Raw genomic sequence first — 21,351 nt, 5'->3', positions numbered from 1 at the left:
GAACATTTAGATTAATGGGATTTTGCTTGTTGGGCGTTTTTCGGGTGTTTTTTCTGGTGTTTTACGAGCTGAAAACGCTCAGGTGTGAATGCAGCCTTAACGTCTTTCAGGTAGCACCTGAGAGAGTGTGACTCCTCCCACCAGACAACAGGAAACTCCTCTTCCACCAATCTTTAAAAGGAGGCTTCTCCCCACATCATGTCAGTTTTTGTTTCCTCCGGCTGGTAGGAACACCTCGGTGGGAGAGGGTCAGTTTTCTTAGGTGCTGCCCCGAGAGGCTTAGCTCTCTCCTTTTTTTTACCACCAACCGTTTTTTCTTTTTGGAGAGTTCCTGGTCTTCCCAGCTTCCACCCAAGGTCTCTTCTGGCAGTGGATGGGCTTCTTCTCCCCTTCTGTGCTCTAGGAGAGCCAGTACTGGGCATATTGTACTGCTCCTGGCGGCGGCGGTCTCGCTCCACCGCCTTTTTTTTTGGATAGGTAGTGATTCATCTCGAGGAAATGAGGTATTGGGAAGGGGGCGGTGCTCACGGCTCAGGCGCGCAGCATCATTTCTGGCCGCAAGGGCAGGAGGCAGGACAGGGACTGGTGTCTATCACCGTTTTGGCACAGTGGCACAATGAGAGTCTGGAACTGGCGTTGGAAGATGCAGTAACAGTGGCAATTGGGACAGGCACCAGCAATACCCATGTAAGGGTTTGAATTGATGTTGCCTTTGTTACTGTGGGGTCTCTCTCTCCCAAAACTGTGTCTCCCCTTTTCCCCTGGTGGCTGGGGCCTGTTTGGGCACATGAAGTCTTGCTTTTGCTTCCTGCGTACCTGTGGTGAGCCTGCTGAGAAAAAAAAATTGTGTTTTTGTCTCTCTATGACAGGCTAAGAGCTCTGACTTAACAGTTAAAAAGAATTGCCCCTCATGCAAAGCAAAATTACTTGAAGGTTGGAAGAAGCCACTATGTAGAACATGCATTGACTCCCTGGTGAAAGAGGAGTCTACTTCTGCATGCAGCGATTTATTGCCTCGGTTACTAAAGAGCTTGATGCCACAATTTCATCTTTCTGCTTTTCACTAGCAAACCCATCTCTGAGTCAGGCCTCTACCTCAGAATCCTTGCAAGGTTCACAATTAATCCCAGTGGTAGAGGCTCAAGTGGTTCCTCCTACCCAAGAGGGACGTTTTCCTTCTTATTCTCCTTCTCATTCCAAGGAAGAGGAGGAGGAAGGGGTGGGAGGTGCTCCCTCCAAGTATAAATTGTCTTTGAAGCAAGTACAGTTGTGCTCATAAGTTTACATACCCTGGCAGAATTTATGATTTCTTGGCCATTTTTCAGAGAATATGAATGATAACACAACAACTTTTCTTTCACTCATGGTTAGTGTTTGGCTGAAGCCATTTATTATCAATCAATTGTGTTTACTCTTTTTAAATCATAAGGATAACATAAACTACCCAAATGACCCTGATCAAAAGTTTACATACCCTAGTTCCTAATACCATGTATTGCCCGCTTTAACATCAAAGACAGCTTGAAGTCTTTTGTGGTATTTGTGGATGAGGCTCTTTATCTTCTCAGATGGTAAAGCTGCCCATTCCTCTTGGCAAAAAGCCTCCAGTTCCTGTAAATTATTGGGCTGTCTTGCATGAACTGTATTTTTGAGATCTCCCCAAAGCGGCTCAATGATATTGAGATGGCCACTCCAGAACCTTCACTTTATTGTGCTGTAGCCAATGACAGGTCGACTTGGCCTTGTGTTTTGGTTTGTTATTTTGGTCTCATCACTCCAAATGACTTTGTGCCAGAAGGTTTGAGGCTTGTCTCTGTGCTGTTTGGCGTATTGTAAGCGGGATACTTTGTGGCATTTGCGTAGTAATGGCTTTCTTCTGGCGACTCGACCATGCAGCCCATCTTTCTTCAAGTGCCTCCTTATTGTGCATCTTAAAACAGTCACACCACATGTTTTCAGAGAAACAGAGTATTGGTAACTGTAAGCGCAAACACACAAGTCCATATATAACAGCCTGTCCCCAACTTAGTCCATAGGGGACAGGCTGGAAGTTCAAGGGTTAAGTGGTAACCGGTAATGTAATGGTTAAAGTAGGCTGGTAGGCTAGGCGGCTGCTGTTTCCTCAGAGAGCTGGCTCTGTGATGGATGAGAGAGGGGTAGAGAAGGAAGCGCCACCTCAGTGTAGTATTAACAAATGATGTTTAATGACACCAGGTAAAAACACACTTACAGGATAAAAACATATAAAAGGCTCATCTGTATGGGTATGTGGTCCTCGGTGTTCCCTCTGATCCTGTGGTGGTGATGCTGCAGGGATGCTGGGCTGCAGAAGGTGGATTACCAGCCCGGGAGCTCCTTCTGTGGCCATCAGGAAGAGACTAGGGGCCGGCGTGGAGCGCACGTGAAGCGTGCATGACGTCACAGGTCGTCCGTCTGCTTCCGGGTTTGGTATCTCTTGAGGCCTCTTGAAGGAGCAGTGGCTCCGAGCGCGTAGCCTTCTCTCAACCCCTCTGCTAGCCCTCCTCCCTGGACGATCCATCCCCTGGATACCAAACCCGGAAGCAGACGGACGACCTGTGACGTCATGCACGCTTCACGTGCGCTCCACGCCGGCCCCTAGTCTCTTCCTGATGGCCACAGAAGGAGCTCCCGGCTGGTAATCCACCTTCTGCAGCCCAGCATCCCTGCAGCGTCACCACCACAGGATCAGAGGGAACACCGAGGACCACATACCCATACAGATGAGCCTTTTATATGTTTTTATCCTGTAAGTGTGTTTTTACCTGGTGTCATTAAACATCATTTGTTAATTCTACATGTTTTCAGAGAGTCCTGTATTTCACCTGAAGTTATTTGTGGGTTTTTCTTTGCATCCCAAATTATTTTCCTGGCAGTTGTGGCTGAAATTTTAGTTGGTCTACCTGACTGTGGTTTGGTTTCAACAGAACCCCTGCTGATTGGCATTCTCAATTCCTTGGATATCTTTTTATATATCCCTTTCCTGTTTTATACAGTTCAACTACCTTTTCCAACAGATCCTTTGACAATTCTTTTGCTTTCCCCATGACTCAGAATCCAGAAACGTTAGTGCAGCACTGGATGAAAGATGCAAGGGTCTGTCAGGAGTCCGGAAACTCATACACACACACTAATTACAAGCAAACCGATCACAAGTGAGGATGGTTACCTTTTTAATAGTCATTCAAACCCCTTTGTGTCACCCTGTGTGCATGTTATCAAGCCAAAATCACCGGGGTATGTAAACTTTTGATCAGGGTCATTTAGGTAGTTTCTGTTGTCATTCTGCTTTAGGCTCCATTCACACTAGCGCGTTTTTTGATGCATTTTGCATTTTGCAGAAATGCATGGGAATTTTTTAACATGGGTTCCTATGGAACATGTTCACATCAATGCCTTTTTGTATCTCTGCATTTTTGGAAAGGGTCAGGGACTTTTTTTCATGCAAAATGCAGCGTTTTGCATGTAATAGAATTCAATGGACAAGCGTCAAAAACGCAAGTGCACCGTTTTTGCACCGTTTTTGCACCGTTTTTGCCGTTTTTTTTTTTTTTTTTTTTTTAATTTTTAAAAAAATTTTTTTTTAGACTGTAAAAAAAACTGTAAAAAAAAAAAAAAAAAACGCAAAACGCGGCAAAAACGCTACAAAAACGCTGCTCAAAAACGTGGCAAGCATGAAAAAAAAAACTCCAAAAACGCTCAAAAGCAACATGCATAGGTGTGAATCGAGCCTTAAAGAGTAAACACAGTTGATGATAAATGGCTTCAGCCAAACACTAACTATGAGTGAAAGAAATGTTTTTGTGTTATCATTCATATTCTCTGAAAAATGGCCAAGAAATCATAAATTCTGCCAGAGTATGGAAACTTATGAGCACAACTGTATACAGTAATCAGTGCATTTTTATAGCACTGATCACTGTATAAATGTCCATGGTCCCAAAAAAGTGTCCGATCTGTCTGCCGCAATGTGGCAGTCCCGCTAAAAATCGCACATTGCCGCCATTACTAGTAAAAAAAATTAAAATGCCATAAATCTATTACCTATAACTTTTGTGCAAACCAATCAATATACTCTTATTGCGATTATTTTTTTTTTTTCCCAAAAATATGTAGAAGAATACACATGTTTTGTCATTAGCCAATAATCGACTAGACTTGTGGGAGGTGGACCCGGGCCGCGGCTGGAGGGGCCTGGACCAGTTATCGATACGTGATTTGTCTTCACCATATATACTCTCCACAAGTACCTTGGCTACCTTCATCCTGTTTCCAGGGATCTACAGTTATACAAGTTCAATAGACACAGTGGGTGTATACCCATCCATGTCCATTTGTTCTGGTAAGCCCCCCACTTTTACCTATGGTGGTGGACCTACTATTACCACTTGAATATTTTGTCATTTACACTTCTGGGTGCTTAAAACCTTCCACCTTTATTGGTCAACTCATGGATCTGTTTATATGCAACTATTTGTGCTAACATTTGCCTCTAGGCTATCCACGCAGTATTACGCTATGTACTTTCATGTTTTTTCCTTACACGCCGGTGATACCTGATTGGATTTGCCTTTATCGTGTACACCTTCTACAAGTATTTCTGCTACTCCCATTCCATCTTCAGAGATCTACAACCATACAAGCTTTACTGACACAGTGAGTGTATACCCATCTGTGTCCACTCCTTCTGGTAAGCCCCCCCACATTTTCAATCACGGCGGTAGATCTACTATCAACACTTATACATTTCTTTACACTTTAGGTGTACAACATTTTTGAATTCACTTGATATGTTATGGACTTTCACATGTATGACTACTCGCGCTAATCTGTGGACTATTAATATATATGTATATATATATATTTTGTCTAGAGATATGAACTCACCTATATAGACAGTTTTTTAGGTATACATCCTATACGGATGTTTCAGAGGTTTAACCTCTTACCTATTTCTGTCTCCAGATTTGTTTGTTTCTCATATATATGTTATCATGCGTACTTCTAGGTACTGTATATCACATATTTATGTTTAACTTTTTTGCTTTAGCGCTGCATTTATTCTTTTTGTTATATATCACAGGTTAGATCACTTGTTTATGCTAGCTGCTTCTCTTGTTTCCTTGACAGCCCAGTATTTATACATACACTGTTTAAGAATACATAGTGGCCTAAACTGATGAAAATATTTTTTTGGGATATTTATTATAGCAAAAAGTAAAAAAAAAAAAAATATATAAATATATATATATATATATATATATATATATATATATATATATATATTTTTTTTTTTTAAATTTTCGCTAGTTTTTTGTTTTATAGCGCAAAAAATAAAAACTGCAGAGATGAGCAAATACCAGCAAAAGAAAGCTATATTTGTGGGGGGGGGGGGGAACATCAACGTTGTACGACGGCGCAATTGTCAGTTAAAGCGACACAGTGCCGTATCGTAAAAAATGGCCTGGTCATTAAGGGGGTAAAGTCTTCTGGGGCGGAAGTGGTTAAGGAGCCTTTCCTGTCCATATTCCCAGATGGGATTCCTAAAAGGGATCTGGGTTTCTTCCCTAAAGTAGTTTCAATTCAAAACCGTTCTCCGGATAGTATCCTGTCAACTTTTTGTTGTAACCCTAAAGGGGATAAGGAGAGACTGTTTCACAATTTAGACGTGAGAAGAATTTTCTTGTGTAACAAAGGACTTTAGGTCTTTGGACTCTTGGTTCTTTTTTCAGGCAACAAGAAAGGTCGCCAAGCATCTAAGGAATTGATTGCTAGATGGCTTAGATCGGCTATTTTTGGGGGCTTACTCCCGAATGGCATTGTCTCCAAGCACACTCTACCAGAGCTTTTGCCACCACATGGGCAAAAAAAGCTGGTGCCACCCCAGATCAAATTTGCAAAGCGGCCACGTGGTCAAGTTATTTGACGTTTGTTCGCCATTACAGACTGGACCTTCCGTCAGCAGGTGTTCAAGCATTTGGCAGAAAAGTCCTTCAGGCTCTTGCCCCTCCCTAGTTGGCAAGTCTCGTTTATCCTCTCTGGTGCTGTCCTAAAAGACTTTTAGGGAAAATTCAAGTTAGACTTACCGGTAACTTGTTTTCCAGGAGTCTTTCAGGACAGCAGTGACCTGCCCTTATGCTGCTATTAACTCTCTTATGCTTATGTGTTCCAGCCTGGGCTGGAGGTACTCTACTACAACTGACAAGATGTGGGGAGAAGCCTCCTTTTAAAGATTGGTGGAAGAGGTGTTTCCTGTTGTCTGGTGGGAGGAGTCACACTCTCTCGGGTGCTGTCCTGAAAGACTCCTGGAAAGCAAGTTACCGGTAGGTCTAACTTGAATTTTCATGGACATTCTTGCCTTGCATTCCCATATATTGGATAAACCCTAATCAAGCACTATGTGAATTAGGAAGTTAAGATGCAAACCCAATATCAGTTTTAACCGTTTCCCCAGGACAGTGAAACTGAATGCCTATGAACAAATGGTCAGGAGTGGAGTGATTCTCCTTTTTCATGAGAGAGACTCTGTAACTCATTTCAGAGGTTTTTTATTTTTTTGCAAATCCTTCCCCAGAAGTGTCCTGCATCCTAGTTGAGAGAGGCAGCTATCACCTTGGGTTTTAGTGGATCTAGTTGGTTTCCCCCAAATAGATCACGGGAAACTGTGTCGTGATCAGTCCAGTTCAGGCTGGGGTATGTTTTTTTTCATTTATTTTTATTTTTTTTCACAGGCTCTACTTTATGCTTAATCCTTTTACAGCTGCCTTTTTTAATTTGTTTTCTTTTTGTTTTTTTACACCCGTTCCAGTACATGTTTTTTTTTTTTTTTTCCTGCACGCATTTTGAGTAGTCAAATGGAGGTGTTCCTTCTGCTTTTTACAAGTCCATTTGGGTGTGCTTATCTTTTCCAAGGTGAGCTAAGCCACAGCACCAGTAGAGATGTGAGATGTTGGTGGGCAGTCCAGCATAGCAAATGTGCAGGTGCGGAAAAGCATTCTTCCCAATGATGCACTTCTGTACTTAAGAGCAGTCATATTGAATAGAGATTCAGGCGTGAACACAGCACAGCCATGCAGTGTCTGACCTAGTAAATGGTGAAACTGTAGGAATCCCACAGGCCACCTTTTCAAGATGTTAGCTGTTGTACTGAAATCTCTTCAGCAGCTAGCTCCTAAATATATCAGGATGCCAAAAACCCAGTCAGGGTTGGACATGGCAAAGATCTTCCTGTGTAACAGCTCACATCTATTGTCCTGGCTAGCATCTATGCTAATAAAATGCACAGCAGAAATGTTAAAATGACACACAAAGTATTATTTATCACAATAGTAGATAAAATGTCAAGCCAGCTAAAGCAACATCAGCTTAAAGCGGTAGTATACCACTGAAAACAAACAATAAACCCTGTAAGACATTGCATACTAGCACTTTATGAAATACTTACCTTAGAACGAGGCCCCTGCAGCGTGCCCGGACACCGCTGAGGGAGCTGACATGTTCCCTCTGCGTTTCTTCCGGGTTCGCTGGCTCTGGCGCTGTGAGTGGCCGGAGCCGCGATGACGTCACTCTGGCACATGCGCGCGGGAGTTCTCCGTTCTGGCAAAGAGCGCTGAATTTCCAGCACGATCCGCCAGACCTTCAGAGCTTCAGAACGAACTCTGCAGGTTTAGGAGATTTTAATTTTACCTTCAGGTAAGCCTTATTATATAGGTACAAATGACCAAGCGGGGGGTACAACCGCTTTAATGTACCCATACCCACGTTAAACTAGGTATACAATAAACAAAAATGTTTGTGAATTGCATGGTTTAACAAGCAAAAAAAAGTGGAACTGCAGTCTGCTCACATAATTTCTAGTAAAAACATCTTTGCCATTCTGAAGCTTCCCTCCAACCACTTTGCATATTTTATATATACTGTGATTCCGTACTTGTGAAATATGCTGCAGAAATCTCCCTCCACTGAGTCTGGCTGCATAGATTTTAACTGTGGGCAGCTGAAGCTGCTGCCTGTTCACTTCCTGGATTTACACAGAGGCACACCTCCAGCTCTGCAGCCCTGCAGATTTCCTTGGTCCTCTTATGACTCATCCCCACTCCCTTCCTGGCAAACTCTCAGGAGAGAGAGAGCTTTGCATGATGTCATAAGCCTAGGCTTTTTACTAGACAAGAAACAAAGTGCGCTGTATAAGGTATTTACTGGCAGAAAAAAAATGTTTTACTATCCAAGGTTAAAACAACAAGGGTAAAAGATTTAATAGATGGAAAGTTGAAAATAATGACCGAAGGATCCGCTTTAAGAACACATAAATTAACTTCTGCTGTCATAATGTTGAGATTTGTGACTTGGCCCTGTCATCTTTAGACTGCCAGTAATAGAAGCCAGACCCAACGTGTATATAAAGATCTTGTGACTGTATAACTTCTTGTATATAGTTTACAATGTGAAATATTTATTTTGCAGCATTACATTTGCTGGTCTGACATCCCTGTACCTCGAATATCTGTTACCTTTTCTTTGGAAGAACTAAAGGAAATGAAAAACGATTGTGCCATCTATGTGGCCCGAATGGAGAGAATTGCTCGATACAGCAGCATCAGCAAAGAGGAAAAGGTAACACCAAATTCTCTAAGTCTGCACGCTTGCAGGAAGTGCACTAACTGGTTAGTGCAAGATTTACCGAAAAGTCAAAATACACTTTAAGAAGCACTCTGGTGTGTAAAGGTTTCTAGATTTGAAGTTAGGCAAATGTGGTTATGTACATTACACTTGCCTCTATTCCCCAGATCCTGCATGTGTAAAATTTGGGAGCTGGCTCAGTTCTGCTGCAGACAGCCAGTTGTTTCCAAAATCCCTGTAGATCTTCTTGTCATCAGCTGATTCTGACAGGCTGCAGTGGAGTAGACCAAAAGTGGAAGTTGTGGCAGATCCCAAGTTTTATAGGAAAGATCTTTGTATCAGGGAACAGAGATAATGATAAGTAACATACATGCACTTCGCTTTCATCTCTATTACCTGAAGTTATTCTATAAAGACGTAAAAAATCCCTTAACATTTTGTAATAATTAATATAATTAAAAATTACTTTTGTGACTCTAGGGGGCCAGGAAAAAGCAGTAGTAGACGATCACCATATTCTATCAATATTAGAGTTGGCAAATGTATTTAAGTGTTAAATTATAGATTGGGGGGGGGGGGGGGGCAAGAAGGGTCAGATAAACCTTTTCTAAAGCATGTGGACTTGTTGACACTTACCTGTCAGGTCTAATATTTATTGCTGTTCTACTGTGTTTACTGGCCACGGAGGGTAGGGCTTTGCTAGAATGTTGGTGGCTAAATGTAAAGGCCACCTGTGTACTCCGGGAGTTAACAGGTACATATGTTACTGCAGCACAGACAATACATGGTAATTTTCCTTGAAACTGAACATGTTCTAAACAGTCTTAATTGTTAAAATAAGTCTATAGCCCTAAGTACTGTAATTTGAATGATATGACACACAGTAGTTTAGTAAACACATGTTTTACAGGGATTACTCCTTGCAGAACTCTACAAAGGGCAATGGACCTGTCATCCGTGTTGCTGGGGTTTCTTGCAGCGGATCATTTCCCTATTACTGACTTAAATGTCTTGTACTGTACTCTGTGTCCACGGTCATCTTCTTAGAGGAGCAGGACTTTACTTCCTCATTTTAGGGTGCTGCCATTTTGGTAATATTATAACTTGTGAGGTAATAATCATTATATATTCCAAATAGCAACAGTTTTGGGCAAAGTACAAAGCGCCCTTCAGGCTACAACATCATCTGATTAAGATGATCAGCCTGAAGAAGGGCATTTTGTACTTTGGCCGAAACTGTTGCTGTTTGGAACAGAACATGTAACTATTGTCTTTTTGGACTCTTAATACATTTTAAGTGCAGCAATCCCCATTTGGATTTTTTCTATATGTGACCGGTGGGATGGTCTGATTGCTTTGCACTTCATCTTGAACCGTTGTGTTGTTTATCGCACCTGCTTTTTATATATTTACACACACTTACACACACACACTTGTGAGGCTCAAGGCATAGAAAGTGCACTGCTTTTTTTTTCTTGGAGGAAGAGGCAAAAATCTACATTTCGGTTATACTGATGCTGCAAAATTACCACCTTTTAGATATTCCCTGCAAGATTGCAAAGCTTCACTTCAGGTCCACTGAAACTGATATTAAAGTCACAATTGTTTTGTGTTACAATAAAAAAAAAAAAGATGTTATACCTATCTGCACATATCATCCCCCACCAGCCTGTCTGCTGCTGCAAGTCCTGAACTGGGGGGGCACTCATGCAGGCTCTTTCCTGAGCTGGGCTGTGTGCAACCATAGCTATACAATGTGGCTCGGTCACGCTGACATCACTGCTGAGATTCCTCTTCTGGATCCTGAGAGGACTCTGCCACTGGACAGCCAACAGCAATTGTCTATATGATGCGGGCAGGACCAAAGAACAGCTTTAAAGTGGATGTAAACCCTGACGTATACCCAGTGAAGTGAGCAGCCTCAGGTGATACAAAGATATGAAACAAATCTCCCAACATAAGTTTTACATGTATATCTGCTGTCTTCAGCTTTATATACTGTTTAGAAAGTGCACCGCACGTCCTGTTAGAATTTTCTCTTCCTGATTCACCTGTGGGCGTGGATTCTTGCCATACACTGTGAGACAGCTGATTGGAGGAAAGGTACACATCCCCTCTCCACATAGGCAGAGACTTAAAGATCTTTGCTGTGAATAGACCATCTCTCTGCTAATCTATTTATAGCACCCACCCTGACACAAAATTTAGGCTGTTTTTATCACAGTTGACAAAGAACTTGTCAGAAGTCATTATGCTGATAACTGAGGAAAGGAGCAGGAGAAAGCCACGGGACTTAGGGCTTAGAAGAGAGATATAAAAACACTGCAGATATATGTGCCCAGCTCAAAATTCATGACTCGTGTTTACATCCACTTTAAGTAAAATATAGGGATTATCGTTAAATCCTGAACCATTATTTATCCATGTTGGTCTTTATTTTAGGAACTGCAAGCGGAAATTGCAAAGCAGGACCTTCTCATTCAGGCGCGAGAAACAACAGAGAAACTCCTGGAAAGTTTTAAAGGTTAAATAATGTCTTTGTCACGTTTGTTAATAAATCCAGCTTTTCTAGGGTGTTTTTTAATACATTTCTTTTCTTGGTATAGATAGGCTATTGACTGTGAAAATATCTTCAGACACACAAAAGAGAGAACTATTTTTGAAGCTGAAAGAACAGTTTGAGAAAGATCAAGAGGTACTTGTATTATGACTTTTCACCGTATTATATGTCCCTAAACTATGTTGAAATAACTGCTGTCAAGTGGTTTCCTAAAGAGCTTTAGCATGGAATTTCTCCATGAAGGGCTTTTAAAATGTTTTGTGTTTTGTCATAAAGGTTAGATCACATTTTATCTGGACATCTGGTTTAAATAATCAAGGTACAAGTAATTTGTAACAGTAATGTCTGTGAAAATTACATTCTGAAAAGAGGATAACTAAATTTGAGTATTCTAGTCATTTCACGCATTGCTACAGTCAATTCAGGTGTGGATTTCCAGATCCTACTTTCAAAAAAACAAAATTATACAATTTTTCACCAGCCCTTTCAAAATGGGCTGGTGAAAGGAACTTTGAGGCCCGTTCACATCTGGCGATTTGAGCCTGTGATTCCAAATCGCACTACAATAGTGGCAAAACACACCATGTGTGTTAGAGTGCCATTGATTTTTAATGGCACCTCAAACATGTTTTTTTGGGAGACAAGCTAGAAGTGCCAAGGTTATGCTATACAAGTTATAATAGGAAATTTTGAATGAGATATTGGGGGCATCTTTATGCAATGGGTAATGCAATATGACTTTGATTTAAAAAAAAAAAAAAAACAATAAAGACCACTCAAACAGATTAAATGTATTTTAGATCGGTCTAGTCCTCAATCCTGATGAAATTCTGTGATTGTTACAGAATACAGTTACTGGATACAGTTTTATATACAGGAATGGGATAAATGCCTTCTAACATCTGCGCAGGTCTGATCATCCTCCGCACCAGGAAGTGGTTTAGGTTGAGGCCAGTAAAGATCTTTGCTCCGATGACATTTATAGTTTTTACTTTTTTGTTCCATAAAATGATGACAATCACATGTTATAGGAGCTAATTAATCAAAAACCAGATAATTTCAATAGTTTAGTACATATTTTAGTACCTTACATTCAAATAAATGAACCAGTTTTCTATATGTGTGCTCTCAAGTGACAGTGAATGTGCAGTGGCTCTACTTCCAAAAGGTAATGATTTACTAGAGACAACTCGTTACTTGAATGTGAATTAAGCACAATTAAGAGGTATCCAAAATGCATAATATAAAGGTGGCATTAAAAAGAGAAGGGTTGGGACTTTACTGTAAATGTGGTGCGCAGCCACCAGTGGGTATTGCATGTATTTATCTGGTAAATCCTAATAGTGTTACTAATATATGTGTATTCATGGATGGAAAACTGGAATATTAAGGTATGGAAAATAATAATGTCGGGAGCAAATGAATAGAAAAAAGCATTAACACAAAAAATGTGTGTAAAAAAACTTTATCCCAAAGAAATTTGTATACCTGGAGTACGACTAGACCAAAAGGTACTGAGCATATACAAGTCAATAGGCAAAAAATACACAACAAAGTTACATCAATAAAATGAATTGTAGAAACGCATGATGATGTAAAGGTTTGCATCAACAAGCTTGATGTGTTTTGTGGTTTAGTCTCTACTTCCTCAGGAGAAGATTCATGCATCTCTATAAGAAATATATAAAAAAAACAAAGAAACAACAATATAGTATGGTCATAAATAACAAAAAAATTGAAAAAAAAAGGGAAAACCACCAAATAAATGGAATGTCCTACCCTACTGTTGCTCAGAGTCAGCTCAATGATCCACATGTAATACTGTCAGCTGGGGGCAGCATGGGACTGTCTGTACTGGGAGCTGAGGGACTACAACCCATGGATGAAAGGCAACACAAGTGAGGGCCTTGAAGTAAAGGTAAGTATCCGCTGTGCACCATGTACTGATGTCTCTAACGATCCCAGATGGGTTCTGTAAAGAGTGTGTTGTGCTCTGATTTGACATATTGAATGTGGTTTGAGAAAATTGAGTACTGTCTGTGATACTTTTTGCACAGACATACCATCAAAGAACATAAAGAAGACAGTTTATGCACACCTGTGGGACATCATTTCTCACAGCCGGACCACACTATAGAAGACCTCAATGTTTTAGTTCTTAAAGGGAATTTCAGAACTATCCAGGAAAGGAAAACGTTTGAACTAAGAATGATACTTCTTTTTGACATGAAAAATAACAGCCTGAATTTAGATATTGGTTTCCTTACACATTATGCTAAAGTTTTACGACCCCTCTGTGACTAGTATCCCCCCCTGCATTCTATAGCTCTCTCTCCCTCTGTCTTATCTCACTAACTCTGCTGCTATCTTTATTACCATTGATTTGTATGTGTTTGGCTTTCCCTTTTTTTTTTTTTTTTTTTCTTTAACATGCTGCTTAAAAATTTGTGAATCAGTACTGCTTGGACCTTGAAGAAGGAGACATACCCCGAAAGCTTGTCCTGAAAAATTGTATGTTAGTGCAAATAAAAAAAGTATCACGGACAGTACTCAATTTTCTCTGTCACAATTGCACTAATACAGCTACAATCAAATCAAGAATGTGGTTTGTAAAGTTATATCATAGAATTACAATAGCTAGTAGTGTCTAAAAATAGAATAAGAGAACCCAATACAAAGAGTAAAAAGCTGCTGTGCAAAGAGTGAGAGTAATTGTGTCCCTCTATAAGTGTGAGAGAAAATGACAACAGATATGGTGCAGGATAAGACAAATTAACCCTGAAGAAGAGTGAGTAGACCTGTCACAGAAGGGGGGGGGCAAGCTACCTGGAAGGGATGTCTTTGTATAATCAGAACAACCATGCTTTGGGGCAGTGGGAGCTACTGAAAGATGCCCACACTTCAAAACTGTTACTTTAAACAGTAAAATAAAACATTGCATAAAGTATTTGGATTCGCACTCCTGATTGATTTGCAGCAATAGAACAGCTTCTTAAATCCTTTTTGCATACAGCGTCGGCTGGCTGCCAAACAAGAGGAGGCTGATGATGATTTCAGTTACATAAGGGAGTTGCGTGATCGTGAGCAGAGGCTAAAAGCATTAGAACAGGAACTGGAGAACAAAGCAAGGTAAATTTTGTTTAATTTTACTGTTTTTGTACAGATTTTTTTTTTTTTTTTTTTTGTAATCGTGCTTAGAATGCTGATTTTGCCCTTTTAACATGATCAATACACATATGGTTTACATTCAGACATGTATTTAGAACAAAATTTACTGTACAGCTGGTCACATGAACTGCATTTTTTATTATCTGTATCCTTCATGAAGCAATGGGCTGTTTTGAAGCTTATCCTAGGGTTGGTAAATGAGAACTTAAACTTGAAGCTAAGGGGTTAGCAAGGTTAGCAAGAGAACCTATTGTTTCATAGCCTTAAAATATGAAACTTTTAGTAACTGTTAAAGTATGAGATTGCCTTTTGTAAAAAAAAAAAAAAACAATCAATGCATATCTTTTTGCAGATAAAATGTGCATTTGTTTTTTTATTAGGAGCCTGCAGGTCACGGGTGCAATCTCAGGCTCCTGCAGACTGTCAGCGTAGCTGTCTGCCTGTAGCTCGTATGGGAAGGCAGTTACTGAATGGCAGGAAGCATCAATGAAGTACCCAGAGTGCTCATCAGCGCCTTGCTAGTTCATTGAGAACTATAAGCTGACAGCTGCAATGGCTGATGATAGTTGTAGTTCTCCCATTCACAGACCTCCGTGAATGAATGATGCATCTGGGTGGGTAGATTCCTGCACCACCACATTTTTTTAAAAATTGTGACAGTGGATGTGGGGAGAAGATCCCTGGTCTGCTGTCACAACAGGGCTTGGAGAGGGGGGGGGGGGCATGGTGCACTTGATGGGTGCGGGGGCCGCTGCGTAAGTAACTTGTTACATGTTACACCCTGAATACTGCTGAAACATGTAATATGTTAAAGAAAGGTGGACTTATCCTTTAATAAACATAGAAAAGGAGGTGTATTAGTATTTGTTGGCTAACTCAGTAGGTTTTATATGTTGGCCCAACACACCTCTTTCAAACAAACCTAATAAAAAAAACCTAAGGGGTTTGAAAAGTAACATTTGTCTCTTTCCTGACAGTTAATTTTAAGATTGTAGTGTAAAACATATAGTGGTCCCTTTGCCATTGTGATATTTGTCACTTGATAAAAACCATTAAGCTTATACATGACTGGAAGATATGTAAAGAAAAGTAGAGGAAAAGGGTTTTCCATTTCATGTTCCCAGCTCACAAAAATGATTTATTGTTCCTTGTTTTGTCCTTCACTCATCTTCCATAGAGAGGAACTTATAGAACATTATAGCAAACTTTCTGAGGAAGCCACTCGAAAAGAGCAGAAAGCGCTGTGGAAGATCCAGCGGCATAAGCTGGAAACGGCTCGCCTGAAGTTCTTCTGGGATGATGAAAAGCACATACAGGTTCATAATTACTTGTCATGCCATCTGCAGGAATGTATGATACTTCTAGCTTGCGTTTTTGATTGTCATTTTTATTTATTTTTCCCCCAAGGAGTTGCTAAAGCAGAATCCAGTGACTGAGTCTACAGAAAACATAAATACTTTACTACTTCCACAGGATGATGATGGTATTTCTCTAGCATGTGTACCAGTATCCAACCAAATGTGTGAGGTTTGTAGTTTTTTTTGTTTTTGTTCTCTTTTTTTTTTCTTTTTTTAAGCCTTAATTGTGCAATTCTGTTTTTATATAACACATGCAGGATTGACATTGTTAGTTGCAGCATCTTGAGGTAGACAAATTACACTTGATCACGAGGTGTACATGAAGTGACCATGAAGAACAATGCTAAAACTGATATTGTTATTTGTTACTGCAAAATGGTGAATGATTCTCCATCCTTGTCTGCAAAAACAACAGAAAGGAGAAATTTGTACACAGATGTCGGATCACATCCAACTTTATTAGAGCTGGAAAAGGCAAACTGCAACCCTGCCTAGGAATGCCCCTCTGTAATGTGCCATCCAATATGGACTTTGATCGCAGAGATCAAGCCTGTACTGTGTGAAACGTTGCGTGCTGTAGCACTTACAAGTTCAACTCCAGGCACAAAAAAACCCCTCCTGCACTACAGTGATTAAATGCTTGCTAATGTAGCAGAAGAGACTGTATTGATTCCCTGATCCAGCGCTCTCCTCCTCTTCCCCAAAATTCAGGTTTGTGGGTGGGGCCTTGGCATCTTCACATACAGTGTGGGGTGAATAATCATGTATTTGATGTGATGGAGACAGGAACTGCAATGACATTTTTTAGTTGTGCCTGGAGTTGGGCTTTAATTGTAAGTGCATCTACACTTATGGATATCCGCATTGTCACTGCTGAATCTCAAGCCTTTAGCTTGTCATTCAGCACTTGGCCATACCCAGTCCTGATTATTGCTTTCTGTACTGGCAGCACTGTCTCTTTTGCTAAAACATTCCCACTGCAAGCTGCAGTGTCTGGAAGCAACTACATGTGAGGGAAAATGAAGGAGAATTTGTATCAGCCAGGGACAATAAAATATGTCTTTGGAAAAACTAATAACAATAAAAATCGTCAGTTCTCAAAAAAAAAAACCTTTTTGTTTACATTATGGGGTTTTGATACTTGCTTAGACTGTCATACATGAGCCTTTAGTTATATTAGAATAAACACTCATGTATATGCCATTTTTTTTGCCATAGGTTTACATTCAAGTTTTTTTGAATCCATCGATTTTTTTTTTTTTTTGTTCAAAAATATTACATTACTGTTTTTGTAAACTTTTATTTTAAAGTGCTATGCAAACATGTTTTATTAGAAGTATGTCATTTATATCACTTCTAATTTTAATCCCCACACCTATCACATTGTGAAAGGAAAGAAATAACCATACAGGAACAAAAAATTAGAAGCAAGCTTTGGATATAATATAATTTAGCACATTTTAAAAATTACATTTTTTTTAGATTTCACCTAGTGAACCAACATCTTTAAATGACAATAGCAATGAGGAAGAAACAAGAGAAGACAACCTCATTCTTGTACGTGCTCCGTCACCTCTTGCAGAAAATAAAGAGTTGCTTTTAACTGTGGCTGAGAAAGAAGACACAGATTCTTGTCATCCAAGCTTGTGTACTCCTAGTGTGGACTTTGCTGATTTTCTCCCTGGGACAGCGGCTGAGAAACAAGACACTGAACTGACTAGTGATCTCTCCCAAGTGGATGATGCTTTAAAAGACATAGGCTCAGATCTTGCAAAGGATAAAGAATCACAAATTATCACTCCTGTAAGTGATTATGACTTCAACACAGTGCTGAAACCAATCCCGTTTTCAAAAGTTTCTCAAGGACACATACAAATTGGAGAATATATATCTGATGAACAGCCCAGAAGGCCACGTTGGAACATTCATGGTCATGCATCAGATGCCAACATTAAAGTTGGAGAATATGTTCCTGATACAACTGTGTCCCTTCCACAGCCTAGTCAGCATGGTCATTCTTCTGATTCTCACATTAATATTGGTGACTTCATGTCTGATGTCCAACCTTTAACACCTCACTGGAACCTCTATGGCCATGTCTCTGAGGGGCACATAAAAATAGGAGAGTATGCTTCAGACGTAGAGCCTTCTAGACCCAGACAGAATATCCATGGGCATTCCTCAGAGGCAAATATCAAGGTCGGTGAAAATGTATCAGACGTGAAACCTTCAAGACCACGTTGGAATGTCCATGGACATGCTTCTGATGCCAATATCAAAATTGGAGAGAATGTTTCTGAAGTTGTTTCCTCACAACCTAGGTGGAACATTCATGGACATGCTTCACAATCCCATATACAGATTGGAAGTCTTGTCTCAGACATGGAGCCATTAAAACTACGCTGGAGTTCTTTTGGACATGCCACACAGTCCAGCATTAAAATTGGACAATGGTCTCCCTCAGTAGATGACACCGTGACTCCTGAACCTAAAACAGAATTTGGCCATGTATCTGACTCAACAGTCCAGAATTTAATTTACGGTGAAAGAAAGGACTTTGAAAGGCCTTCTGTAACTCCAGAAACAGAGGACTTACCTTCAGAACAAACCTGTTCATCAGATCCTGTAACCGTATTATCACCCTCAGGTATTAAAGATGATGAAAGTGAAGGAGGCCTTCAAGCAGGTGTGTACTATACCTGTGGAATGTACATTTTAACATAAGCAGGTATTAATTTCTTTGTACACCAACCGGGGGTGGTATTTGGTGGATTTTTCCACCCTTGCACTTATGATTAATACTTTTGACTTTAAGTGGCAACTGTCGGTAAATTATGTTGCTAAGCTGGCCATAAACATGACCTAATCCTGCCAATGCCAGCTGTTTCATTTTAACAAGACTTATATAGAGTAAAAAGTCCAATCACTCCAGCAGCGCTTCACCAAAGAAATTCAACAGAGGACCCTCCACCTCCTAGTGTTAGTAGTGCATGTAAAGATCAGAGCAGCCAAATCCCATCCACTGGTACTAAATAATTACACTATATGGGGATTGGCCGTGTACTTTATGCTTGCATTTCCAGCGGACCCTGAAAACAAATGAATTGCGGTTGGCTGTGGATCACTAAGCATATTTGCCAATCAGAGATGAGAGGCAATAAATGGCAATGAGTGAGGTGGCATAAGGGTAGTGAGACACTTTCTTTCACCTGTGTTGTGTTCAAGTGGATTACAAACTAACATCTACGAACTATTTAGTACCGATGGATGGGATTTGGCTGCTTTGATCTTTACATGCACTACTAACACTGGGAGGTGGAGGCGCCTCTGTTGAATTTCTTTAATGAAGCTCTGCTGGAGTGATGTGACTTTTTACTCTATATAAGGACTATGTATTTTGATTAAGCAGCAGCTACCTGTGTTTATAGTTTGTATTGAGATATATACAGTATCTCCTCCCCTCACATTTTTGTAAATATTTTATTATATCTTTTCATGTGACAACACTGAAGAAATGGCACTTTGCTACACTGTAGTGAGTGTACAGCTTGTATAACAGTGTAAATTTGATGTCCCCTCAAAATAACTCAACGCACAGCCATAAATGTCTAAACCGCTGGCAACATAAGTGAGTACACCCCTAAGTGAAAATTTCCAAGTTGGGCCCAAAGTGTCAATATTTTGTGTGGCCACCATTATTTTCCAACACTGGAGCTTCACAGTTTTCCACTGGAGTCCTCTTCTACTCCTCCATGACGACATCACAGAGCTGGTAGATGTTAGAGACCTTGCACTCCTCCACCTTCCGTTTGAGGATGCCCCACAAATGCTCAATAGGGTTTAGGTCTGGAGACATGCTTGCCAGTCCATCACCTTTACCCTCAGCTTCTTTAGCAAGGCAGTGGTCGTCTTGGAAGTGTGTTTGGGGTCGTTATCATGTTGGAATACTGCCCTGCGGCCCAGTCTCTGAAGAGAGGGGATCATGCTTGGCTTCAGTATGTCACAGTACATGTTGGCATTCATGGTTCCCTCAATGAACTGTAGCTCCCCAGTGCCAGCAGCACTCATGCAGCCCCAGACCATGACATTCTCACCACCATGCTTGACGGTAGGCAAGACACGCTTGTCTTTGTACTTCCACCTGGTTACCGCCACACACGTTTGGCACCATCTGAACCAAATAACTTTATCTTGGTCTCAACAGACCACAAGACATGGTTCCAGTATCCATGTCCTTAGTCTGCTTGTCTTCAGCAAACTGTTTGCAGGCTTTCTTGTGCATCGTCTTTAGAAGAGGCTTCCTTCTGGGACAGCAGCCATACAGACCAATTTGATGCAGTGTGCGGCGTATGGTCTGAGCACTGATAGGCTGACCCCCCACCCCTTCAACCTCTGGAGCCATGCTGGCAGCACACATATGTCTATTTCCCAAAGACAACCTGTGGATATGACGCTGAGCACATGCACTCAGCTTCTTTGGTCGACCATGGCGAGGCCTGTTCTGAGTGGAGCCTGTCCTGTTAAACAGCTGTTTAACCCCTTCCCACCGAGCATATGCTGATGTGCGGCCTCAGTTTCGGGGGTTATACCGGGATGATGCCCGCAGCTGCAGGCATCATCCCAGTACCGTTTTGTAGAGCGGGCGATCGGCTTTCCAGGGATAACCATTGCTGCTAAAAGCCGCTCGACTGTTATCCCGGAGGAGCAGGAGGGAACGTCCCCCCCTCCCGCCGCTCTGAATGGGACTCCCGTCCAACCGGGAGTCCCGATCATCAATCCACCTCTTCCGGTGGCTAGGGACAGACTGGCACCGGAAACGGCTTCGTTCCAGTCTCCTGATTGTAAACACGGAAGGGACGTCACAACATCACTTCCTGTTTACTTGGCTGCCAATGGCGCCGGTTTAAAAAAAATATACAGTATTCAGAATCGCCGGATACAGCGATCTGAATACTTTGAAGTGCAAAGGAGGGATCGGGGGTCTTTTAGACCCCCGATCCCTCCATAAAGAGTGCCTGTCACCACCTATTACTGTCACAAGGGATGTTTACATTCCTTGTGACCGCAATAAAAGTGATCAAAATTTTTTTTATAAACACAATTTAATAATGTTAAAATAAATAAGAAAGAAAAAAAAATTTAAAGCGCAGCAAAGAAAAAGCATACGGAAGTCTCGCCCGCATAAGTAAACGTGTGTTCAAATCACACATGTGAGGTATTGACGCGATCATCAAAGCGAGAGCAATAATTCTAGCACTAGACCTCCTCTGTAACTCTAACCTGTTAACCGTAAAAAAAATTTAAATTGTCGCCTATGGAAATTCTTAGGTACGGTAGTTTGTCGCCATTTCACACGTGCGTGCAATTCAAAAGCGTGACATGTTTGGTATCTATTTACTCGGCGTAACATCATCTTTCACATTAGACAAATAAAATGGGTTAACTTTACTGTTTCGTTTTTTTTAAATTCATGAAAGTGTTCCTTTTCCAAAAAATTTGCGTTTAAAACACCACTGCACAAATACCGTGTGGCATAAAATATTGCAACAATCGCCATTTTATTCTCTAGATTCTCTGCTAAAAAATATATGTAATACTTGGGGGCTGTAAGTAATTTTCTAGCAAAAA

At 40.8% G+C, this 21,351-nt stretch overlaps 1 protein-coding gene across 3 annotated transcripts in view; it reads left to right on the top strand.

Moving 5' to 3' along the window:
- TUBGCP6 (tubulin gamma complex component 6) overlaps positions 1 to 21,351 on the top strand; it is an 83,641-nt gene that overhangs the window by 39,478 nt on the left and 22,812 nt on the right. For all 3 annotated transcript variants that reach the window (XM_073619748.1, XM_073619747.1, XM_073619749.1), the window contains 7 exons: positions 8,482 to 8,631; positions 11,080 to 11,161; positions 11,244 to 11,332; positions 14,211 to 14,326; positions 15,543 to 15,681; positions 15,773 to 15,892; positions 17,206 to 18,409. In XM_073619748.1, the coding sequence (XP_073475849.1) occupies positions 8,482 to 8,631; positions 11,080 to 11,161; positions 11,244 to 11,332; positions 14,211 to 14,326; positions 15,543 to 15,681; positions 15,773 to 15,892; positions 17,206 to 18,409 (1,900 nt within the window). The remainder of the gene's footprint in view (positions 1 to 8,481; positions 8,632 to 11,079; positions 11,162 to 11,243; positions 11,333 to 14,210; positions 14,327 to 15,542; positions 15,682 to 15,772; positions 15,893 to 17,205; positions 18,410 to 21,351) is intronic.

This window comes from Aquarana catesbeiana, linkage group LG03 (genome assembly GCF_042186555.1).
Source record: "Aquarana catesbeiana isolate 2022-GZ linkage group LG03, ASM4218655v1, whole genome shotgun sequence".
Taxonomy (NCBI): domain Eukaryota; kingdom Metazoa; phylum Chordata; class Amphibia; order Anura; family Ranidae; genus Aquarana; species Aquarana catesbeiana.
This window is presented reverse-complemented; position numbering and strand designations above follow the sequence as displayed.